Here is a 23,396-nt window from a genome sequence, read left to right as displayed (position 1 = left end):
TATTGACGAGGAGTTCAAACAGCGTGTTCTTGCTCAAGGTTGTATGAGTAAACGGAGATTCAGACACTAAATGAAGACCTTGCTGCTGTCAGTTTCTCTCAGGGCCTTTCTCTTTTTCCTCTTAGAATATATTTATTTTTAATATATTACTTACAACTTGAATGTGGGAAAATGAAGGCTTTATACTGATTGAACTTGTCAAATAATAGAGCCCACTGTTAGCTGAATTATAATTCTGTAGTCTATGTTCCTGTCTTTTAGGTGTAAGGGTAGCTCTCGTTACTAGTTTGGATTCCTCAAGTATGCATACAAGCATACTATATAATTTAAAAAGCTGAGATTGTGGCACATGTAATTTAGCATCCTGTTTTCTCATAAACATAGCTTTAGCAATGGTAGAACTCTTTCCACCTCTTGCCACCTCATAATCAATAGCACATTCAGGAATTCTGCCTGGACTACAGTCCTATTTTCCCTTCTCTCCTAATACCTCGATTGCCAAATTATTCCACCAGTTTATTTGGGAATTTTCAATTTAACCTTTTGCTTTTGGATGCTGCTGTCAAGCCCAGAGCCTTATCCATGCTAGGCAAGCACCATCACTGAGCTATGCACATCTTTAGTGCCTAGTAACAGCAGAGTCAGAACTACCATATCAGAACCACTTTATTATTTCCAAATTACACTGTCGTTTGCCCATTCCATTGATCTGCAGAGCCTTGAGTTGTACATTTTAGGGAAAGTATCATGACAAACCAATGTCTTATATTTTTTTCTGCATGTTTCTAATTAAAACTAATATGTAAAGTTGTTTTCTAAAATGCAATACCTGGGATTTTACATTTGTATGTGTACTTCTGTTAAAAGGTGAGCCTTCTTTATTTAAATTTTAAGTTGTTAGCTTGGTTATTAGTCCATGGAAAGGGAAATGTGGGGTAGGAGTGCTGTTGGACTTTTGAGATCTCCAGATAGCCTTCGCAGTCCGTCCTCCTGTCTCTAGATATGTGAAATGTTTAACCCTATGGTCATCGGCAGGGCATTCCCCACCTCCCCCCTGTTGGAAGACAGGGTTTGACCATTATTGTTTTAGGTTGTAAATAAAGATAGTTGTAAATTCTTGATGTTACCAAAGTTGAATTTTTGATTCCTAAATGATATTACTAATCATGTGAAGGGTGCTGTGGACATTGCCTGAGACTTCTGATTGTAGTGACTAAGAATTACCAAGTTTCTTGAAACTCATTTTCTGATCAAACCTAGACCCCTTTCCCTTGATAGCCTTTTACTTTTTCTTAATTGCTTCGATTCCCCAATGGTTTTTATGTACAGTGATGAGGACTAGAATAGATGGAGACACAGAGATTACCTCCTTAGTAGTTTGTCAAAGAATAGAGGAGCCCACTTCTGAGAACCTTGCAGAAGAAGTTAAGGATCAGGAAGTGACTTCACTAAGGCCAGTATAATATGTACAGCAACTGTCCAGAGTCTAAAGGCTTGGGCTAGCTTGTCCGCTATGCAGTTGTGTGGCCGCTGTCAGGCTTCATGACTTCATTCTTTTTCCTTATCTGGGTAATTAGGGGACCCATCATAGAGGGAGTTGTGAGAATTAAAAGAAACAGTGTTTTCAAAGGATTAGCACAGCTCCTGGTCCAGTAACTAAATGGTCAAGCCCAGAAGCTAATAGATAAACAGACTCAACCAAAGAAAGGTAGCCACAGTACAGTTTCGCGGACATGTTCATACACTCCCTTAGAATCACAAGTAGCATTAGGCACTTGGGTGTTTTCAGAGTATGTTAATTTAAAATACAAGTATTTGGGGTATAGATTGATATGTACTTTAAAATGTACTGGAGAAATAGTGACTTTTTGTTCTATTTGTCTTATAAAGTTGTCTCTGTCTTTATTTTCCCTTTACTATTACTTATGGTCACAGCTATAGACCAAAGAGAGGAAAGGAAGTGTAATGTTTTATTATAAACAAACCATTTTTTTGGAGATAGTTTGCCATGAATGTTTTACATATTAATCTCTGCTTTAGCTTATTTCTAGACATAAATTGAGTAGCCAGTGGCTCCCATATTTTCATTTACCTAGGGGTGTGTGTCTGTTTATAAAAGCACCCAAGGCTGGCCCTGTCTCACTGCTCATCTCCCATGGTTTGCGCCTCAGGCAGAGCTGTTGATCACCAGTGGACCGGGGCAGCCAAGCGTGGCTCTGGGAGCATTGAATGGCGCATACTCTGAATTTTTTTTAAAGCCGATGCCCACGTAGTGGAGGCAGTTTGTTTACTTTGCAGGATTCTTACAGTAAATAACGTGAAAGCCAACTTGTGAGCTATTTGTGCTTCCTCAGACTAACAATTGATTAGAGTCTAAACTGATTATATTTCCTTATCGTTTTTCAAGTAAATACCTTTTATAAAGCAGATATAAAGCATATCCTTAAGGCTATACATGTTCTTATCTTGCCATTTCATTCTCCTATTGGTGCTTTCCTGTGTCTTGCATTTCCTGGCTTAGCATGTGTTTCAGGTAGTGATCTGTAATGGTGGGTTCTGGAGTAAACAGGAGGCCCTGGGTGGCGTGAGCCTCCATAGCACCCAGGTAGTATCCAGGGAAGCCCTTGTTTTGAGGGTTGTGGAGGACCGAGTCCTTTCTCCCAGTCCTTTCAAAAAACTTTCACTCTTGCCACTTCCCATCTCTCACAGGATTCCCAGTCCTCCTTCAGAGAACTAGGCTGCATATAAATGATTTTGATTTTTATTTAGCATAGTCTCATGCATGCTAGGATGTTTTATATAAAAAATTGGTGACAAGATGAAAATAATGTAGTTGAGTTCCAGTTATATTACCTGGGATTAAAACTAAGTTAATAGTTTGAAAAGGCAAACAGCATTTGCCTTTATTCTTGCAAGCTCAGTAGCTGTCAGAGTTTGAGAGCCCAGTTCAGCAGAATGTTGTCTGCTGCGGAAATACGCTGTTTTACCTAGGGACAGCTACCTGCAATCTGTGCTGGAGATGCAGCCCTGTCAGTCAGCTCCCGTCTCAAACACATGGATGCTGAGGTAGTAAGCAGTGACTCTGCCTTTATCGTATTCTACTTAGAATCTTTGAGAGTGTGCGTGTGGTGTGTGTGTGTGTGTGTGTGTGTGTGTGTGTGTGTGTTTATATATATATATATATATATATATATATGAGAGAGACAGAGAGAGACAGAGAGAGACGGAGAGACAGAGAGATGGAGACAGAGAGGGAGAGGGAGAGGGGGAGGGTCTGCTACATCTGGAAATGCTCAGAACTTGTTTGCATTTTGAGGAGAACAGTGTGCGGTGAATGTAGAACTTTTTGAGGGTGAGGTTCACGTTAAGTAATGATGGACCTAATGTGAGGAAGCATAATATTGTGAGTTGTTATTTGGCAAATGAACTTAGTGCAGGCATTAGCTGCCGCAGCCGTTTATAAAGTACCATGTGCAGGGAGCTGGAGAGATAGGCTGCACAGACCTTTCTCTGTAAATCCCCAGAGTGCAGCTAGAGTACAGCCTTTAGCTTATCCAGGGGGACGATGCCCTGTAAGTTTTAGTTTGATATTCTTGTTGTATTTGCGGTGTATGTATATCAAAGAGCCTTTAGAATTTGTTAAAAATTTGTCGATCATTGTCAAGTTAGGAGTTGTAGGTCTTAAAGTTAGAATTTACTTAAACGCACCTTCTCTACTCTGAAATAAATTTTTATTTCGAATACAACTGTGCCAAAGTAAGTTTTCCCAAGTAGAATTATTCCGTATTTAGGTCCACTGATAATGTTTAAAATAAAAATAAACTCCTAACAACCAAGGGTGGAGGCTGTCTAGATTTGTTCCTAGTTTTCTTTTTCATGGCTTTTCAGAAGTGTATCATATTATAAATACATTCAAAATGTTTTGCTCTGAGGATATGTAGCAGTCCTGTAAAGGTTAAATCAATAAAAATGACTTGGCCACATTCCTCCGCCTGGCTGGAACAGGTAACCCGTTGTTTTGGGTACCCTTGAGCTCCTGGAGCAGATGACTATGGTGTAGCCAGGAACCGACTGAGCTTGCTTTCTTGTGCAGAAGCATCAGCTTTAAAAACCAAGATTTCCTTGCTTCTAGAAACGGGTAATTTTAGAGCAGCCCATACCTGTGACTCAGTTATGTATTTTAAATGTATTAGAATTTTGGAGCCTTTCAGTCTTCTCAGGTGCTAAAGATATACTGTAAACAATAAGGAAGAGGCATGGGCAGAAAAAGTGCAGTGGTCAAGCCTTTCACAGGAGTTAGAAATGTGGTAGTTGTGTGATTAAAGAAATTATCATGTATGATGATGAATTTAGATGTTAGACACTTCTTAAAAGAAGTCCAGTTTAAAAGAAAATTCTGTACTCAGTGGGTTACTGTGTTCAAATTGAAGCTTGCTTTTTTAAACTGCTCAAGTAACTTTGGTTAGAAGTGTGTGTGTGCTTATGTTCAGAGTGGCTCTGCATTGTTTCAGTAGTCATGCGCTCCCGTCTGTCTTTTCACTGATTATTTCACGTGCTCTGAGTCTGAGTCTACATATCACATTATTTTTATAGCTGCCTTTCAAAAGTTATCTTTCAACTTATGAGAATGAGTAAGGGCACTTTTTCCTTGAATGTTTCCTTTAAAGGAAGCATCATTGATGGTATTAAGTATTTTTATTAAAAAAATAATGATCATGATCCTACATAAAAGTAAGTAAATAGAAAACTTAAATTAGAAGTTTTACTATAGAAAATAACTTCCTATTTCTTTTTACATGTAATATATTTACTTTATAAATAAATACTTGGGACAAAATTTTGTGTTACATTGTTTATGGGAGTACACAATTTAATTTTAAAGCCAGAAAATTGGTTGGATTCATCTCAATAAGAAATTTATTACCTCTGTGAGAGATTTAATCATTTAATAAGTAATTTAGCAATTTAAGACCAATATTTTGCTTTTTTTAAAAAATATTTAAGTTTTGATAGATTAAAAATACATATGAAAGTAAAGATAAAATTTGAAGCCAGGGTACTTTAAAAACTCCTATGTTCTTGTGATTGATAATTGAAATACATCTCTGAGTGCCTTCTTCTGACGGCTGGAGTACTCAGTCTTGTGTAATGTGCCTTGGTACGCCATAAAGGACTTGCCCTGCGTCACGATTGAGGTTTATGCAGGAGACTTCTGATTTAGATAATAGATAATAACGTTTTTAAAATTAGGTAGATATGAGTAGTAAAAATTTCTAAAAATAAATTTTCTTCCTAAATTATAGAGACAGACATGGATAGAAGGCATGTGCGCACATGTCTATGTACTTATTACACTGAATGTGAGGTTGTAGAGGGTTTTGTTTGAATCCTGGCGTTCATGGAAGTATGAAGTGGTAGTTCCTTCTGTGAATTAATCATCAAAAGTTGGATTACTGAATTTCTTACTTATATTGCTTTACTAATGCACTGCAATACAGTTTTATAAAAAAGTAGTATTTACCTGATTGCTTCTTTAAATAGTGTGTGTGTGTGTGTGTGTGTGTGTGTGTGTGTGTGTGTGTGTGTGTGTGTGAAATTTAATTTTGAAAGAACACTAGCAAAATTTTAATGCTTTTGCTTTTAAAAGCCGAATCACATAAGAGATTTATAAATTTCATGACAGTAACCCATACATTTTACTAGCTTATCTCTGCCAGTTGTCCACTCCTAAGGCACAGCTAGCTGTTCAGGGAGTGCTCTCAGTCTTCTAACCCTCTGAGTGTCAGGGTCTTCCCCGGGATGCTCACACACATTTTATTCTCTCTGGTTCCATCCTGCTGGGGAGGGGTCCCAGGACTCTGAGTATAGGGCTCCAGCCCTAGCCCTGACATACATAAGTACATATATTTATGGTTTGGGTCAAGGTTCATAGAAAACTGATTTACATAATGTGGATTGTTACCCTAAAGGGGTTTCTTTCTGTGTTACATACACTATGGTGGAAGTCTAGGAAGCAGAGTAAGAGCTGTCTTCTCCAAAACAAACAAAACAACCGAACCCTTTAAAAACTGTACCTAACATAAAATATCTTGTAAGAGAAGACAATCTATACTTTTTCCCTTTTTGATACTGTTTTCTAGCAGCTAGTTACAGTGATAGAGCAAAGGGCTGAACCATTCACTGTATAATGTACATTGTTATATAATATCATATGTAGTATATGGTAGGATTGATGCCATAACCTGATTTCTGCTTCAAAGTGCATTCAGGCTACTTAGATTTATTGAAATGATTCTAAATTATATGGTGGAAATAATGAATATTACTAAGTATCTGTTAAGGAATATCACTTTTCACTTAAAGAATATCTTGGGAATTCAGTTTTAAGTTGAGAAGTTCAGTACAGAAATTTAAAAAGAAAATTGCAGTTGTTGAGAATCAGTAGGAATTAAGCATCTAGTGTCCTAATTACTTACCCAGGTTCCATGGGCAGTGAGTAAGTGTCTAGAAGATATATCTGTTTAGTGAGAGCTAAGAAGGCTACGAAGCAGGATCTCTTGGTGGATTGATAAAGTTCAAATTGGCTAGAGTAAACTGGAATGACTCGCTTTACTGATGGATGTCAGTCACTCAGGCTATTTGGATTTATAATAGGAAAATAATATCTTTGGATTTTATAAATATAATATTTATTGTTTTAATAGCAAATTTCTTCATAGATGCCTAGTCTCTATTTCGATTTTACAGATTGATATTTTATTGCAGCGAACAAAGTATTGTCAGTGTGGAAAGTAATTGTTTTCCAAGATACACAAACAATTCCTTCATTATATAACTTAGAGTAGTTATTCTTGATTAATAATTACTATTCCAAATTTCATAGTCATTAGGGCATATGCATATGTGTATACCATGTATAAAAATTTTAAATCAGACTGATACCCGAAAAAGAATTAAAGTTGAATATATGTATTTTTTTCAGTATAAACATATATCCATGTCCATATAAAGGTTGTGGAATACCACAATATTATTATTGTAAATTTTACAAAGAAAGATTGTGTATATATATATGTTTTAAAACTTTATTGGTAATTGTTATTTGGTTTTGGCTAGCATTTTTTCTTTCTTTATTTTTTGCTTTTATTGAGCCACAAAAGAAATGTAGTTGTGAGATAGCTGACCATAAGAAATACATACATAATGGCTTGGCACACTCAAGTCTCGTGCAATTTTAAGGGGAGCTATAAATGTGTATTTAAGTTTTGGGAGTTCCAGCTTAATCTTTTATATAGATATATGTTTATAGTTGGTGGTACAATGACCCAACATTCTCCGTGTAGAAAAGTTAATTTTACTGAAAATCAAGAATGATAAAATTAATTTATTTGACTTTGCAGTCAAAATTAATTATATAGCATAAAATGTTGAGATCTACCTTATTAAGAATGTCACTAGTATAATGTCACTCTGATGTATAATTTCTGAAGAGATATGGCAGTAGGATTAGTAGCAGTCCCAAAGTCTTTAAAGTAGTTCTCAAAATTTTATTAAATACATCTTGACAAGAGTACTAACTTGGCAAATTTTCTAACATCTATGCAATAATTTTTATCACTCTTAAACGTTCTAGAAAATTGTATTTATGTCTGTATGTCAGTAAATTCTTTCTTCTAAATAATAGACTTAAAAGAAAAATATAAACAAGGTATATAACAGTTATTGTTTATTTTTATCAGTAATCCTCACATTTTATGATTTTTGTTCCTTGGATATATAGTGGATTCAAAAGTTACTGTCATTTTAAATTTGTGTTGCTGAAGGTCGAAGGCCTGTGCACATGGGGTAAATACTCTACTCCTGAGCCCCACCCCTAACCTCGAGATGCTAGGTTTTTGACTATTAATAACAATTTAGAATATTTCTAGGAAGAGAGTGAGTAACACATTCAGCACATTTTTCCTTGTGTAGAAATATGAAATACTTCCATAATAAGCAGCATAAAGGAGTTTGAGCGCTCTAGTTCATCTCATTTGGGGACATTATAATAAGTGTGACAGTTTCTAGTTCTTAGTGGGAGAAAACACACTTATAAAAAAATAGGCTTTAGAATTAACTCCTGTTTAATAATAGCAAGAGCTTGAAATGTTTTATAGGGTGTTTCTTACAGCCATTCAACAGTGTTGCAAACCTCGAATCCCATGACCTTAATAGTACTCTATGGGAAGGAAATTCCTAAGAATTCCATGTAAGCTGAAGATACTCTAAGCAGTATAATAAAGGAACATTTCATCTGGGCTGCTATAGAAGACTTAAAACGTTATATGGCCTGTTTTATGTGTGTTTTCTGTTGAACGAACAAAAGTCTGTGGTTAACTATGGTTAAAATTGTATGGGAACTCCCTTTGCATAAGGCATAGAGTTTCCTCATTTAATTTGGTTTGTAACACTTTAGTCAGAATGCATAACCAGTGAATACTGTTGAATGTCCTTTTGAAATGACAGGAGGGTTTGTTAAGGTGTATATTGTGTAGAAACTGTATAGAAGATCCATTTAAAACCATTGCATGTTATACACTTGAGGTTATCAGAAGAGTTTACTGATATTTATTTAGAAAATATCAAGTATTGAAGATTACTGTTGTCTTTAATATAGGAGCTTAGTGCCAGTTTTGTTTTTGACTATTTTAAATCTTGAGTTAGAGTTATACAACTTTGTTTCATTGGTGTAGGAGAGGAAAAAAAATAATTCATTAAGGTAACCTGTTAGGAAGCCTCTGCTTAAACTAGCATTGCTGGCTGGCTGTGAGAAATAGTCATGCGTTGTCACAATTACAGTTTTAGCTTCTGCCGCACAATTTCTTTCACCTTGAATTGATGGCATTTATTTGGCCACATCTGTAATATTTTTGGAAAGACACTGCAGAGGTTTACCGTTTCAGTGAACCGTTTATACAAACATGTCTTTAAAGGCTTGGCTGATAGTGTTTGCAGTCTGAATGCTCAGGATGGACTTGCACAGCTCTCCTGCTGCCCTAGCTTTGTCACACACTAGTGTCCTGCACAAGTCCGAAGACGCATAGACGGTGCTGTGGTGTGGTAGGTCTAAGTGTGGAGAGCACTTTGAGCTGTGTCCTTGTCTGCCGTCAGTCTCCGAGTGCGTGGGGCATCATTAGTCATCGGAAATGCAGAAATAAAGAAGCCAGTCCCATTGGAGTTTTGATATGAATACTTACCTTTTCTTTTTTAATGGATGTATACAGTTGAGGTATTTGGGTAACCCCTAACCTTTTGCTTTAACAAGGAAGCACAGTATAAAAATATTACCACAGTTTGCTTGCAAGCAGCTCTTGAGAGGTGGGGATAAAGCCCTCTAGATGAATATTTTTTTTTAAAAAGTTGTGATACAGAATGTCTTAACTCTGCCCAGTATAGCACTTGAGGACCACCAGTGTGTGAAATTGAAAGCACATGGGTTCTGAAGCACCAGAGGAGGTTCGTAATTGATTAGAGCTGCTTGGAAGTATTGAAGTACAGTGAGATTTGATTTGTGAATGGTTCTATTCAATAAGGATTAATTCTGCATTCGTGATAACATCTTAGTCCCCTCCATAAGTCAGCCCCCACCCCACAGTCTTCTCTTAATAAGCTGGAACACTTCTACCTTACGGAATTCGACTTAACACTGCTGACTGAAACAAGTCTGACCATTAGTGATTATTAGCTTGAAGGGTGTAATCGAATAAATTATTTTTATTTTACTAAAAGAATTAAAATATACTATAATGTAATTGTGTATATTTCATGCCTTTCTTGTGCCTAAAAATTATCAAGAAACTCACTCAGACTTAACGGATCTTTTTCTGCAATTTCATTTACATTTCAAAACATCTTTTTGATTTAAATTTGAAATCTGTATTTATTAATCTTGTAGAATCATTTGTTAGAATGGAAGGTAGTCTCTTCAGGCATTATTTGACAGTTTTAGCTTTAATAAATATTATAGTGTAGCCTTTAATGCTTGCTCTTTTTAATTCTTCTCTCTGGATTATTGAACTGAATCTCAATTATCTGGGAAGCACGCTACAAAGCTTGGTCACTGGGGAATCTTGAAATTACAGAATGATTGTTGTTGATAGAGACCACAACTATTGTTTTGGAAATGACTGTTTACATATTATGCTTAATCAGAGAAGTCGTCTGTTATGGGGAGACTCTGTGGAAATGTGAGCCGTCAGCTTATGTGATTTCACAGACGAGTCCTTAATGCTAAGATACTTGCTGAGTCAATCTTCTGTTTCAACAGGATTGATTCATATTAAGTAATGGTTTTGAGTAGCACAGATTGGAAGTCTTGATTAAAGTAGCAGAGATCAAGGACACTGAGACTCTCTTTTCATCTCTCCACTCGCTCTCTCCCACCCTCCCTCCCTCCTGCCCAGTGGTCGAGATACTCAGTAAGTGCATGCTTTGTCCTTCCCTAAACTTTCTTTAACCATTTCACAAAATTGGCGCATGTATTGAGGACACCGCACTAGGCGGTTATGCTGAGCCCTGTCAGAGTGTAACCTTGAAGGGAGGTCTGAGCCTCACCAACATTATGGGATGGGGAAACATGCGACGTGATGATAACCTGGAACAATTGTCCACGCCTCGCCTGTAATTAGTCTGGTGTAGGAGGCTCGAGTTAAGTTCTCTAACCTGTCCTAAGGTACTGTTTGGAGGAGGGGGAGGCAGGGAAGGTGAGACTCACTTCTAGAAGAGAAAGCCTGGTTAGAATGTGAAAAAGAGCCCCCATGCTCTAGAAGGTGGCCTTGATTTAACTCTTAAACTTGGTCAGATCTTGGAAACTTTAATATACAATAGTCATTAAGAGTGTCACAGAACTTTAAGACCCACTGCTACTCCTGTATGATAGAGCAAGGACATTTCAACACTTTCTTTGTGACAGATCTGCCTCCAGGTCTGAAATGTTTCTTAACTGCACGCTGCCGCCGCCCCCAAGTAATCTCTCCACAGAACAATAGCTTTAACGTAGGTTTTTCTTGTTTCTCAGTGACATTTCCTTTGTGAACTGTGTATATAATGTGGACTATCCTGAGATATGGTGCACTCTAGTTGTAGTTATTTTCTGCCTCCTAAAGGCAAAGCTTTTAATAGTAATGCTTATGCCCACTATTGAAATTACAAATTAATCTATGATTATTCCATTGCATAAATTGTAACTGAGATGACCTACTTTTGATTGCTGTAGGAGTCATTATAGCAATTTCTCTTTATTTTAAAAGTAAAACCTGAAGTAAATTTCTTTACCCTTTAAGAGACCACCTTCCTTCTTTTAGGTTAAATTATTTCTCTTTGAATTAAGCTAAGACAAGTCCTGTCCTAGGACCCAGTTAAGATGTGTGAAGGAGGAGGAGGAGTAATGGGAACTCCAATCGCTAGTTTGAAGATTCTGCAGCCAAGGATTTATTTAAAAGCCAAAAAGCCAGTCTTTAAAATCTGCTGTGTAGTTTGGACATGTTGGATATCATAAAGAGAATCATGTAAGTGGACATTTTACTGCACTCGCATGACAGTTGATGAGGATTGAAACATTTACATATGTGAATCAGCACTTGCAGAAAATTTAATATTAAGAGACTGCATTATGTTTGTTTTGTTTTAAAAGTCCAGCATGATTTCGTCGGCATGGCTCTTTTAAATCCTTCAGGGTATCCTTGTGGAGTTTATTTTTCATGAGACTAAAAACGGTATTCATTTTGGTAGGTCTAAGAATGTGCTCAAAAGAATCTTAGAGGTTTCAGTGTTTGCTGTATGTTGTAGCAAGTTCCATGTGGGAGCAATAGTGTGCAGATATAAAATTAAACGTAAACTTATTAGAAAAGTTCACCTTCATGCACATTCAGTGTCCTGAGCACTGAAGATCTTTTCAGAACAGCTCTGGTGTCCTGGGAATGCCTCTCTTCTGGTTGCATGTCTGATTCAGTCACAGAAGATTGTTAGAAACTGGCTTATAGAGATATCTAAAGACATAGTTTCAAGCCGTAGAGAGAATTCTTTCAGTGGAGCGGCTGAAAAGGCTAACTTTCCTTCAGGTTTACTCCTGTGTCATACACGGTAGACCACAATGTTTCAATAATTCTGTGGTCTGCTATTTTGTAAAATTGCTTCCTTTTGGAAATTTGTTTCAATACAGGGAGCTGCCGAGTCAATAACTTAACAATACTTTGATTAATTCAACATCCAGTTTTATTCTAGGGAAGTTCATGAGAATATTAAGCTTTCACTGTTTTTAACATCCTTATTTCTGTTACACTGGAAAACATTTTGATTAACATGAGCTCATTTAATTTTGTCTATTTCAAGCCATTACCCTGAGAGTTAGTTACACATGCCAAGTACTAATATTTACAGCAATTTCACTTTTCAATTTCTAGTGAGAGAAAATAGCATCATCATGATCTTTCACACACTGTGACCTAGGAGAGCTCGCAGCACACTACCCTTGTACCTTCACACTCAACAGGTTCACAGAAAAAAAGGACTTAAAATAAGGTAGCACTTACCCCAAAAGAAGTTTTGCTGACACGGTGTCACTGCACTGAAGAGGCTGTTTGACGCCATAGTCCCTCCTTTTTTTTCCAGATAGAACTTGTGCCCTCTGTTGTAAATACTGCTTGCAGCCTTAAACTGAAAATACAAACCATACCCAGTCCCTGTTTTAGTTGTACAGTATGCCTGGAGTACATAGACTTTATATTTATTTTTTTCTGTCAAGAAATTATGTAGCTGGTAACATGTGAAAAGCAAGGAAACAAAACAAAAAGGAGTGAGCAAACATTTGAAGGACCTACTATTACTGCATGGACTGTGCTCAGAGCACTCACTGACTCGGTTGGTCTCGGTGGCTGGTAGTGACCTGCAGAGATTAACCATTTAAACACCAGGGCCTCCTTGCTGTCCTCCTGGAGAAAGTTTGCACCGCACTTGTGGTTCTGTGGTTGTTTGTGAGGCGAATGAAGCATTCACACAATCCAAAAAAGCAAAAGCTTTAAAACTCCTATTTTTTGCAAGCACTATTACTGGAGAGACAGAATCATGTGGTTTGTGACCTCACAGTACTCAAAGTAAAGTGGGACTGCCTACCACTGTGGCTTCCCCCTTTCTCTCTCCCCTCCCTCTTTCTCAATCTTTTTCCTTCTCCCCTCCCCTCCCTCTTTCTCTTCTGTTGTCCTCTCCCTTCCCTTCCTTCTGTCTCTTTACTTATGGGTGCTCTCTCTCCCTTCCTCCCTTCCTCTCTCTCTCCCTTCCTCCCCCTCCCTTTCTCCCTCTCTGACAAAAGGCTTGTGGTGAGGCCTTCCTGGCATTCAGAAGGTTATAGCTTTTTAATTTTTGTGACTCATGAGGATTTGGATAGAATACAAATGCTGAAGGAGCCCACACTCCTGTAAGGTTAAGCACTTGGAGAGCAGAACTCTGCAGCTAAGGGTTTTCCTTTCTACCACCTCCCTACTCCCCCCTTCCCTCCTTCCCTCGTCTGCTCTTTCTTCTCTTTTCTCTACCCCTCCTCTCTTTCCTTCATTATTATGTCTATGGAAAAGTGAGCAAAACTGTTTCAAGTGAGTGCGGCGTTCTGAACAACTGCTGCTTCGCAGTGGGTCACATCTTGGGATTGTATCACTTTCAGGGCTGCTTCGGATTTCCCAGGGTGGCTGCTTCTTTCCTGCTTGTCTTCCTAAGCTTGTAGATCTGTAACTCATTGTAAAACAGTTTACCTTTCCAAAGGTCTGCTTGCAAACTCCTTGCCGGGATTGACTGTAATTGGCTGTCACAAAAGTGTTAGCCTGGGGATTCCTTTACAAATACTAAATCATGACTGTGTAGTTGATTTTTTTATTAGGTGGTAGCTCTTACAATAAAGATTAAATGTAATTAGTATCATTTATATTATTTTTACCATCATCCCTTGGTTACTTTGAAGATCTTAAAAAACAAACAAACAAACAAAAAAAACCCCAAAAAAAACAAATGTCAAGACCTGCAGGATACAGGTTGTTGGAATAGTGTTAATTTTCTGCATGACTGGATTTTATCTCTAAAAGAAACGTTTTGTATGATTCTTTAGTCCGCTTGGAAGTGACTGTAACAGGACTTTGGGCTTCAGCTCTGCATATATAATGAGATATTCAGTAGTTTCCATAGTTCAGAATAGAGTGGGTTAACAGAAACTGTATTTTTTTGTTTATAATGGAAGCTTTGAAATAAATTACAAAATGCTGTGTGTAGTAAGGAATAATGCACGCAGACAGAGTATGTTAGTCGTCTCGATTTGCTAATTCTGATTCAGAAGAAAATTGAAACCATCTTTGGGAAACTATCTCTTCTTTTGCCCTCTTGGACATGTATGTCTAGAGCTCATTTTCTTATTAGGATGATTATATATCATAGGCAGTGAATTTCACATTTATGAATAGAGCTTCCTGTTTTCATCAGTTGGGAGCGATGGAGGATTTTTCAACAAACATTATAAAGGCGAGCAGACCAATTTCCTAGGCATTTCTTGCCATTTATCCACGCCACTCTGAATTTGCATGTTAGACTTCGTCCTAGTGTGATGGTAACCAGGAGTGGCATGTAACGGATGGCTTTGGCGGTGGGTGGGGACATGGAAGGACAAAAAATTACTTGGGGTGCACAATGGAGGTAAGAGGGAGCGACTCAGAGGGTGACAGAAGTAAAATATCTTTGTGTCTGTCCACCCCAACATAGCTCATTATCTGGTTTGGGTTCCTGTTAAAGTTATCTGTCTATGAAATCATGTTCATAAGATTCTTTAAAATTTTTTTAACATATCCTGCATAGACATGGGACTGATTTTAACCCCTTATTTTTCAAGTGTCTAGATTCTTTTTTTCAGAATCAACTTTTAATGACAAAACCACAGCAATACATTCTGTTGTTTGATTTTGAGGCCAGACTCATATCTTACTGTAAAGCATTTCTTACACTGAAGTTTTCATTTAGGGTCATTATTCATGCAGAGAAGAAAAAAGTGGCTCTATTATCCTCTCATAAATAAAGTGTGCCAGTACGATCTTTATCTCTAGCATCCAAAGTAAATAAAAGGAGGGCTTGTCCATGTAATCTGTGGAGTTTCTGAACTTAGTTCCATGTGTACATGGAATAGTACACTTGGCAGATGAAGATGTGTGGGTAGTTGCTTTAGGATAGTAAGTAAATGCCTTTCCTTAGCGTGTCCAAGACTTTTAAGTCCTCATCTTTCATGGAATATTTTCCTTATTTTTTTTCAAAAAAGATATATACATTTTGGTCATTCAAATTGACCTAAAGTTAATTTGAATAATCTTTACCACCATCTCATTTACCTTGTACTTACATGGTCTCCTTTGCAGATAGCCTAACCTTATTTCCTGAGTCTGTGAGTTCCGGTCTTTACTCTCATGACACAAGAGTTTGGTAGACACTGCTGAACCTGGCCTTTCTGTATTGTGGGAAGTTCATCAAATTCTGACAGGAGAAAAACAGGAGTGTTACATTATGGTTTAAATTTATGCATCCATTGTCCACATATCCCCTTCCCAATTCAAATTAGACTCAGGAGCAACCTGGACATTGTTGTAGAAATTTAAAGACAACACTGGTGCGTGGTAACATTTTTGATACTGACTGCATTTTGTTAGAAATGGCTGCTAGGGATGGAGAGGGAGCCAGCTTTGGAAAAGCCATGGTGGAAGGTGCTTGTTTAGAGACTTCCCATGCTTATAGTCAGAAGTGGAGACCACAGACTCTTTTTAAAGACCTTTTAAATGTAATCCTTTTGGGGGATACACTGGCAATTGCTGTGAAGTAAGCAACAAGTTTAGTTGTACCCTATAAATTCTGTATTTTCATGTGACAACAATGACATACAGCTTTAAATTTGAAATCGGTCTTAAATCATGAAATTAGTGTCTTGCTTTCTTATATCTTGCAATTAATATTTTTTTCAGAATTGTCAAAGTTCTTAAAATATCAAGATATTTGAATGTAGCGGTATAGTAATACCTTAAATACTATATATTCAATATTATCATTTAAATTAATTTTTGTTTGCTCAGCTACTGCTTGCATTTTAACACAGTAGCCCTACTTTATCAATACTGTGCCAGTCTCTGTGTTCTAAAAATGGATTACTTTGAACTTATAATGTTGCTTTTCTACTCTTTTAGTTGAAACAGTAAGAAAATGACTAGCAAATTCTGGATGCCCACTCTGGCTTAAAATATTCTGCTTATGAGACATGGGCTAGGGACTTTCTTAATTAATTTTAACTTAATATTTAATAATTTATGTTTTCCTTTGGTGGACAATTTTTCTTTTTTCAAGGTTTAATACATAGCTGTTTAAGCTTACCTAGCATTTATCAGACTTGTATTAAAGATGTGAAATTGTCTTGGGTTGGCAACACACTATTGTTTTATATTTTAAATAATGATTATGAGATGTTGTGTTAAAGATGTCACGTCTTTATATACAAATGTAAGAATTCATATCTGGTTGTGAGTACAGAATGTTATTTTGAACTTGGCTATGAGTTTTAAAAATTGATAATATATTAAAAAAAAAGCAGCACCACGATTTTCTTGTTTACTCATTTCATGTGTGTGTACTCCTGGCAGTGGTCTTTCTCAGTGTGATGTAATATGCAGATTGGATGCCCAAAGATAACCTCCTAAGTTATTGTCCACATCTTACCTCCTCCCTCCTCCTTCTCCTCCTTCCCTCCTTCTGTCCCTCCCCCTCCTATTGTCCCCCCTTCATTTCTGTTCCTCTCTTCTTCCTTTTTACTCTAACTCCAGGCTTTTTTTTTTTTTTTTACTTTCTTTTCCCATGCTTTCACTTTTCTATATATTCAGAACTCTCTTAAAATTCTATTGAGGAACATTGACATCTTAGCGCTCACTATTGAGTACCTGATGGGTCTGAGGTGTAGCCCTTTGTGCCGTGTACTGTACCTCAGGTCTTAGAGACCGTTGAGAACTCTGTCCAGGAATGTTTTGTTTCTGCCAATCTGCCTTCAACTCGTTCCTTTATGCTGTTTTACTTGGGCATATTGTTTTGCATGACATTAGTACTCTGATTGTGAGGTCAACTTCTGGGATTACTCTCTGAAGTGTGGTGGTCTATACTTCTGTAATGTACCTGCATAAAATACTTTATGTTTCTTATAATTATTAAAGCAATTTATCTTTGAATGTGTCATTTTTGTAAGAATGTTTTTGAAAAATATGACAACTTGCACAGAATGTGGGAAACATGCTCATATGACAGCTGAGGATGTGGCCAGACTAAAGCAGGAAACGACTACCCACAATGCAATGTTACATCCACTACCACTTAATAAAATTTATATCAAACATGATTCTGACCAAACCAAAGCAAAATAATATCCTAGCTATGCAAGTTAGTGTATCTAGGGAAAATCGAAACTAACTTTTGTGCTTGCACACACAGTAAGGGTAAGTGTGGGGTAGGCAGCCTAATACATGGGAACCTTGTTTGTCGCTTTGTCTTTGTGGTTTAGGACGTGACTGCAGGTGACATTATTCTGAAGTGAGAACTTAACTGGTGTCACTTGTCTTGGAAAAGGCTTTATAGGCCACCACTCTCTTGTTTACTTGAATTATTCCAGTACTGAACAGAATTAGAGGGCCTTGCCAACCATAAGGCACCGAAACTACAATTTTAGATACTGTTGGTTATGTAAGCTTTTTGGAGAGCCAGGTGCATTTTTTTTTTTTAAAGTCCAATTTATCATTTGTTGTTGGGTAATGGGCAGGGCTTGAATCAAGCCCACTGAGGCATACTATGCTTCTTTTCTGAGTAATTGTCTCACTCACTATTGTATCAACACTTTCCCCTTCTGTCCATGAACTTGAGGAAGTCAGAGTAAAGCAAAAGGAAACTTTTATATGATGCAGCTAAAAATGTATCCATGCATCTTATAAAAAGGTCAGTTTTTAATATATTTAGCATTCCCAGTTATAGGTCTTCAACTGTTGAGCTGTCAGTTGTCAAACTTCAGCCATTTTGATGACTTTAATACCTTGATAATTTAGATGTATTTTAAGGTTTTACCTTAAAAGGAGGTTGGCCAAGAATTAGAAAAGGATACATAGATGTTTTTCAATTGGCAAATAATAGAAAGCGATTTCATCAGATGACTATGAAAGACTGTTAGTATCACTGGTGAACGGCCCCTCTGCACGTCCCAGGATGTATGGATTACCGTCTCAGCATTTAGATTTGGGCGTTATTGTCTGTATCTCTTTTAACGATGATTTGCTTAATTGTTGGAGCTCCTGGCTCCCTTAGAAGATAACAGCTGTTGCAGGGTGGCTTTTCTCCACGGACTCATGGTGGTCTTTGCAAGAATGTTCCTCAAGTTTGACAGGTGAGACAGAGGCTCTCCAGTGCCACTGCTTTTGGATGAATCTGACTGTGGTCAGAGAAAGTGCATCTTGCCAAAATATATGGAAGAGACCACACACAGCCTTTCGAATAGTTATTGTAGGGTTGTTTCAGGAGTACATGTCTTGACAGTTCTTTTATTTGCATGCCAGTTTCATTGCTGTGTATAGATTTTTCATTGGGTTCAGAAAAGGCTATTGTGGACTGAGGTCTCTGTTAAGCTCTATGTGTAATTTATGGTGAGTTCAGGCATAATTAACAATACAGAAAGAATATTGAAAGTGAAGCAGTGGAATACGGATCTTTTTGTTTTTACAAATTTGACAGTATTCCCACTGGAAATCTCAATTTCTCAGACGTTTTAGCAGTTAAAAATTACTCTACTTGAACTTAAAGATTTAAAAAAATTAGAAATATTCAAATATTTGTATTCTCTGGTTATATTAATATTAAGAAAAATTACTATTTCTTAAAGTATGTTTAAAAAGCGATATTACTTATATAAACAGTGTCTATAAATTTAACATTTTAGTAAACACTTGAAAGCATTGAAATAAATTGCTGAAGAAGTCAGTTTCTAAGTATGTAGGCGTAATTTTGCAGGCTACCAGTCTTTTATGAGATGATTAAAGCTTTGTTCAAAATTCAAAACTATAATTAAAATTACAAGTCTTTTTAAAAGAAATATTTGGTGCTTCGAAAAACTGACATTTTTAGTGAATAGTAGTGAACTCTAGACTTTTGCAAAAATGTTTCTTTTAATAAAAAGAAAAATTATTTGCTATAATTTTATTAAAACAATTCACAAGAATTTTCACTTGATTAATACATATACTTAAGAATATACTTATAATAATTCTAACCTTCTAAGAGAAGTTTGTGTCCTCCCTGCTCTCCCAACACAGTCTACAGAGACACAGGCCTCCTCCCACTGTGGCTGACGTCCTTCCCGTGCATGAATACTGGGGAGACCACTTCTGGCTTTTCAGTGAACAAGTTCATAAAGAGATGAGAATATACTATATATAAATAGGTTGTTTAAAGAGGAACTGGTGTTGATTTCTCAAAGGTTAGCTATATCTGTGAACCTAGATGGATTGCTATGTCAAAAAAAGAAAGATAAGAAAAGAAAAGAAAAAAGAAAAACCGAATGGCTGAGAAACACCTAAAGAAATGTTCAGCATCTCTAGTCATAAGGGAAATGCAAATCAAAACAACCCTGAGATTCCATCTCACACCATTCAGAATGGCTAAGATCAAAAACTCTGGTGATAGCAGATGCTGGCAAGGATGTGGAAAAAGAGGAACACTCCTCCATTGTTGGTGGGATTACAATCTGGTACAACCACTTTGGAAATCAGTCTGGTGGTTCCTTAGCAAATAGGACATTGAACTACCTGAGGACCCAACTATACCTCTCCTGAGCATATACCCAAAAGATGCTCTGACATATAACAAGGACACGTGCTCCACTATGTTCATAGCAGCCTTATTTATAATAGCCAGAAGTTGGAAAGAACCCAGATGTCCTTCAACAGAGGAATGGATACAGAAAATGTGGTACATTTACACAATGGAGTACTGCTCAGTTATTAAAACAATGATTTCATGAAATTCTTAGCAAATGGAATTAGAAAATATCATCCTGAGTGAGGTAACCCAGTCACAAAAGAACACACATGATATATACTCACTGATAAGTGGATATTAGCTTGAAAGTTTAGAATACCCAAGATACAATTCACAGACCACATGAAGCTCAAGAAGAAGGAAGACCAAAGTGTGGATGCTTCAGTCCTTCTTAGAAGGGGGAATAAAATACTCAAGGGAGGAAATATGGAGATGAAGTGTGGAGCAGAGACTGAAGGAAAGGCCATCCAGAGACTGCCCCACCTGGTGATCCATCCCATATACAAACAGCAAACCCAGACACTATTGTGGTTGCCAAGAAGTGCTTGCTGCCAGGAGCCTGATATAGCTGTCTCCTGAGAGGCTCTGCCAGAGGCAGATGCTCACAATCAACCATTGGACTGAACATGAGGTCCTCATTGGAGGAGTTAGAGAAAGGACTGAAGGATCCGAAGGGGTTTGCAACCCATAGGAAGAACAGCAATACCAACCAACCAGAACCCCCAGAGCTCCCAGGGACTAAATCACCACCCAGGTAGACACATGGAAGGACCCATGGCTCCAGCCACATATGTAGCAGAGGATGGCCTTGTCAGACATCAATGAGAGGAGAGGCCCTCAGTCCCGGGAAGGCTCGATGCTCTAGTGTAGGAAAATGCCAAGGCAGGGAAGCGGGAGTGAGTAGGTGGGTGTTGGAGCACCCTCATAGAAGCAAGGGGAGGGAGGATGGAATGGATTTTCCAGAGGGGAAACCGGGAAAGGGGATAACATTTGAAATGTAAATAAATAAAATAGCTAATAAAAAAAGTTAAAAAAAAAAAGAACCACACAGGCTATTTTTAGACAACTTGAGGAAACTTGGATATAGGCTCTGGGTGTCAGTGAGTTATCCTAAGGCACATCAAGTTGACAATGATAGTATTAATTTAGTCTTAAAAGAAGTACTTGATGAATTACTAATGAAGTCAGTGAGTTCTGAAAAATGAAGCATTTTGTGCTTAAGTAACTTAGGAATTAGTTTTAAAATTAAAATAATGCAAACTTCATTTGTGTGGTATATAAAGAATAAATTAGCTGGGCAGTGGTGGCACAGACCTTTAATCCCAGCACTTAGGAGGCAGAGGCAGGTAGATCTGAGTTCAAGGCCAGCCTGAACTACAGAGGGACTTTCAAGAAGGTCTGAGCTATACAAAGGAACTCTGCCTCAAAGGGGGGAAAAAGAAAAGAAAAAAGAAAAAAATTAAAAATGAATTTATAAGAATCGATTGGGTTATACTTAGTAATTTTTAATTTCAGTTTATAGTTTTAACCTTAACCTTGAAGTTTGTAGTGAAGCATCTCAGGACCGACCGAACACCTATAGAGAAAATGGTATGTCATTTTCCTTTCAGTTGGATCCTTCTAGAATGTATAAAAATACTCTTAAAAGTTCATTCATTCTAGCCATGGTGGTGCATATGCGTACAGGGGAGGCTGAGGTAGGAGTACCAGCCAGGCTAAAGCCAGTGTGCACTATGTTCAAATAATGTTTCAAATAAACAGCGGAGATGGACAGAGCTGAGCACTTGCTGCTTTTGCACAGGACCAGGGTTTGGTTCTCAGTATCCACATCCAGGCTCACAACTGACTGTAATGCTTAGTTCCAGGGACCCAACACCTTCTCTTGCTTCTGTGGGTATGAGACATACATGCGTTAGACAGACATGCACACAGACGTAACATCTGTACATGTAAAGTAAAAATAAAGATAAAATAAAACTAAATAGTTCATTTGCATCAACTAATTACTATTAGCTTGTATTATTTCTTCTAAATCTTACATTTTCAAGAATTAGTCTGGGGAGCAGAAGCCTATATCTAACTCAGAGGCATTGAATCTTTAATTTGTGTCATACCAGTTGATATTCTTCCAAGGGCTGACATACCTTTTCTATAAAGAGGCAGATAATAATAAATATTTTTGGCTTAGGGGTTGTAGACTTTCTGTCAGCAACTCAGCTCTGGTTGCAGTCTCAAAGCTGGCAGCCAGTAAATGAATACATGTGTCTGCATTCCACTAAAACTTTATTTACAAACCAGGCTTTGACTCCTGCACCTGTACTGTTATTCCTAGAGAACTGGTGGTCTCGTGGGTACCAACTACAGAAGAAGCAAGAATGAGTTGTAGTCACGATCAAGTTTCTTATTCTTAGACTGTTTACAAAATCCGTCTTAAAGGTTTATTGCCATGTGAAGCATTGTCTACAGTGCTTCATAACCATCTGTTGAACTGACCCAGCTACTGACCTTGTAGTACAGTTTCTATTCATCATATAATTATTATGTTGTGTATATTTGCGAAGTACCTTAGAACACTTTTAGGTATAAGGTTGGACTATAAATAAATCATCTTGACTAGCAACATTTATATATTACATATTCTAGAAGCAATCATATTGATATTTACTTCAGTTGTTCATCATCATTAATAAAAAATATATAATGGAATAATTGAGGAATAACTATAAAAATAAATGGAAAATATTATATTCTTTACCCATAGAAGTATTTCTTTACTGAGAATTCATTGGGTTTAATGCTTAAGCAAAAATGTTTAATTGAAATATTATCAATAATTATCAGTTTTTTCCAATATTATTCATATATGTATGGTGTGTGTGTATGGGTAAAAGTGTAAGAGAGAGACACAAGAATATGCACACGTAAGTGCAGATGCCTCTTGAGTTCAGAGAACAGAGTGGAGCTAGGCTTATAAAGGGTTATGAGGTGACTGAAATGGGTACTGGGAACTGAACTCAGGTCTTCTCTGTAAGAGCAGTCTATATTCTTACTGGCTGAACCATTTCTCAGACCTTCATTTAATGAGATGACACACACATAAGTCATTGTGAGTAGTGATTAAGATAGCTTGGCTGGCAGGGCACAAAGAAGTGCTCAGAAGCTCCAACAGGGTCCTCCAGGGTCTTTCCATGGAAGGTCACATTGCTCACTTACAATACAGTTTAAAAGGCAATCACTGTTCTTTCTTTCAAAACAAAACAAAAAATCCATCCCAATCAAAACAGACAGACAAACAAAAACTGCACAGTACTATACCAATGCAAAACATGAAGTTGGGTGGGCAGGGAGATGGGAAGACTCTTGGGCAAGTTGTTAAAAGGAATAGAGTATGATCAAATTATATTATATGAAAAAAGTTAAAAAGTCAATACGTAACACAAAAGGTATCATTGCGGTGAAACAATCCAGTAAATTAGAAGGCAGGAAGAAGTCTGTCAATCATACTTAAAGTG

At 37.2% G+C, this 23,396-nt stretch overlaps 2 protein-coding genes across 28 annotated transcripts in view; one reads left to right on the top strand and one right to left on the bottom strand.

Annotated features, from left to right (window-relative positions):
• Runx2 (RUNX family transcription factor 2) overlaps positions 1–16,812 on the bottom strand; it is a 328,971-nt gene extending 312,159 nt beyond the window's left edge. For 7 of the 12 annotated variants that reach the window (XR_010054619.1, XM_039083954.2, XM_039083957.2 and 4 more), the window contains exon 1: positions 12,570–13,033. Coding sequence is in view for 11 of the 12 variants with exons in the window: in XM_039083954.2 (XP_038939882.1) it covers positions 12,570–12,939 (370 nt within the window). In the remaining variant the exon portion in view is untranslated. Of the gene's footprint in view, positions 1–12,569 lie in introns of all 12 variants that reach the window. The other 5 variants (XM_039083955.2, XM_063267498.1, XM_039083956.2 and 2 more) reach the window with 4 other exon arrangements.
• The window catches only part of Supt3h (SPT3 homolog, SAGA and STAGA complex component), a 328,341-nt gene that overhangs the window by 26,140 nt on the left and 278,805 nt on the right, over positions 1–23,396 (top strand). The window lies entirely within an intron of this gene.

Source organism: Rattus norvegicus, chromosome 9 (assembly GCF_036323735.1).
Source record: "Rattus norvegicus strain BN/NHsdMcwi chromosome 9, GRCr8, whole genome shotgun sequence".
Lineage (NCBI taxonomy): Eukaryota > Metazoa > Chordata > Mammalia > Rodentia > Muridae > Rattus > Rattus norvegicus.
Note: the sequence above shows the minus strand (reverse complement) of the source record. Positions and strands in the feature narration are given on the sequence as shown.